The sequence below is a fragment of the Helobdella robusta genome, assembly GCF_000326865.2.
Source record: "Helobdella robusta unplaced genomic scaffold HELROscaffold_46, whole genome shotgun sequence".
NCBI classification, from domain to species: domain Eukaryota; kingdom Metazoa; phylum Annelida; class Clitellata; order Rhynchobdellida; family Glossiphoniidae; genus Helobdella; species Helobdella robusta.
Window position 1 is genome coordinate 1257505 of NW_008705138.1, and position 2500 is coordinate 1260004.

Consider the following 2500-nt stretch of genomic DNA (forward strand, 5'->3'; position numbering starts at 1 on the left):
CATTCATTCATTCATTCATTCATTCATTCATTCATTCATTCATTCATTCATTCATTCATTCATTCATTCATTCATTCATTCATTCATTCATTCATTCATTCATTCATTCATTCATTCATTCATTCATTCATTCATTCATTCATTCATTCATTCATTCATTCATTCATTCATTCATTCATTCATTCATTCATTCATTCATTCATTCATTCATTCATTCATTTATTCATTCTTTTTTTTTTCCTTCACTCGCTCGTTCAGTAATTAACTCATTCATTCCTTCATTCATTCACTCATTCATTTGTTGGTTCGCTCGCCCGTTCATTTAGTCATTCGCTTGTTCATCCATTCATTTATCCATCCACCCCCCTTGGTTGGTTTCCTTTCCTTCGTTTCTTGGTTGTTTTTAATCACATATGGCTCCAACGTTACAACAGTGCCCCGTCTGCTTTAACCACTACAGAAGCACTCCAGACGGGAAGTTATGTCGGCACGGAGGTAAAGTGAAAGGACAGAAATGCTCGCGGTCCCTGAAAAAAGTTGATCCATCGGGCGCGAAGGCTGCTTTGCCTCTCGGTGCCGCACCCGACCCCAAGCCAAGGTTGTCCACGGTCGACGGCCGCATCGCTCTCCAGTGATCCTCTCGACCTGGATTACTCTGGTGTTTTTGACAAGCTGACGGCCGTGCTGAAATGTGTACCGGTGTACGACCATATCCCTAAGCCATGCAGGGAGATGTTCGCACATGATCTGAACGCCTTGCTGACGGCTGTTTGTAATGACTCTGGTGACCCGGCTCACTGGGTTAGACTCCACTGTTTTGTCCCATACGTTTTATAGAAGACTTCCAGAGGGGGTCGCCGGGTCAACCAGGGCAATCTGGTCAACAAGCGTCTAAGCGAATATTCAACTATTGGTCTTGAAACCCTGGTACTGTGCTTTGATGGGTTCAATAATGCCAAATCACAAAAGCAACACCCCGATCGGTGGATCAACGCTGTGTCATCTTGTATTGAACAAGAAAACCTGTCCTCGGCTGTCAGACTTGTCTGTTTGCCGGAGGGCCTGGCGGAGAGCTCGCCAGCCACCTTCGATAAATTATGTTCCATCCACCCAAAAATTTCGGCGGGTCTTTCCCGCATTGGCACCAACGGCTGGTTGCGTTTCTCCCGCCGAGGTGCTGAGGGCCGTTAAATCGTTCAAAAACGGTTTTTCTGGAGGCCTGGACGGCCTACGACCCCAGCACCTTAAGGATGTTTTTTCTGGCCCCTTGCCAATCGACGACACACTGAACTCCTTAATCCAACTCATTAATTTGATCTTATCTGGAGCTTGCCCACTCTCCGTCCGCCGGTTCTTCTTTGGAGGCCGGCTAATAGCTTTACATAAGAAAGACGGAGGGGTCAGACCGATTGCGGTCGGGAATGTTTGGAGGAGGTTGGCCGGCAAATGCGCCTTGGCCCTGGTCGTGGTCGAACTCAAGACCAAATTCTACCCGAATCAGTTGGGTGTCGGGATTAAGGGTGGCGCTGAGGCCGCTGTTCATGCGGTTCAAAGATTGGTCACCGACCTCTCCGATCAATGGGGGTTTCTGAAACTGGACTTTAAAAATGCCTTCAACGCCTTGAGAAGAGACTCGATGTTGGAGGCTGTCAAACTTTTTTGCCCCAATATCTATAATTTTTGCCATTCTGCCTATGGCGGAGTGTCTTCTCTTGGCTACCACTCTTGGGTTGTAGAATCGTCCGGGGGGGTATAGCAGGGTGATCCCCTTGGTCCTTTGCTGTTCGCACTAACTCTTCATCCACTCTTAAAAAAAGTTTCGTCCACTTTCGTTTGCGCTTATTTGGATGATATCAGCATTACTTCGGACGGCCCAACTCTGGCCGATAGCTACGAATATCTGAAGCATAACTCCGCTGCAATTGGTTTAGAGTTAAACATTAAGAAATGCAAACTTCACTGGCAAAGTTTATTTCAGGTGCCACATGCGCTGGCTGGAATACCTAGAGTTGGTGCATCAGAACTGAGTTTTTTAGGCACACCCTTGGTCGAGGGCGATTACCAAATAAAGTTTTTTGACCAAAAGCTCTCTGAGCTCAAATTCGCCCTGGGTCGTGTTTCCTGTCTTTTGGCCCATGATGCCTTGACTATTATCCCCAATGCCTTCAGTTTGCCCAAATTGATGTACTTCTTGCGTACATCCAAACACATTGATCTTTCTAAATTGGGCGAATTTGACAAAGCCCTGCGCACCGCCCTGTCGTCGATTTGCAACGTTCAAGTGACCGACAGTGGTTGGTCTCAGGCTCAGCTGCCGGTGCGATTTGGTGGGTTAGGGTTGCTTAGCGTGGTTCAGCTGGCTCATGTTGTTTATAATTCTTCTGCCGCTGCCACTCTTGACCTGCAGTCTTCCCTGCTCCACCGGTTTTTTCGTTGCCGCGATATTCTTCCCCCAGTGTCTGCCCCGGGGGACCGTACGCACTTCCAAATTTTGAACGAA

The 2500-nt window shown here is 47.4% G+C and overlaps 1 protein-coding gene across 1 annotated transcript in view; it reads left to right on the forward strand.

Annotated features, from left to right (window-relative positions):
• Positions 1–413: 413 nt before the first annotated feature.
• Positions 414–2500, forward strand: part of HELRODRAFT_178228 (hypothetical protein) — a gene marked incomplete at both ends in the record, with an annotated part of 4711 nt that continues 2624 nt past the window's right edge. Inside the window, 4 exons of the mRNA XM_009026343.1 lie at positions 414–523; positions 633–768; positions 838–1154; positions 2170–2291. Coding sequence (XP_009024591.1) covers positions 414–523; positions 633–768; positions 838–1154; positions 2170–2291 — 685 coding nt within the window. The remainder of the gene's footprint in view (positions 524–632; positions 769–837; positions 1155–2169; positions 2292–2500) is intronic.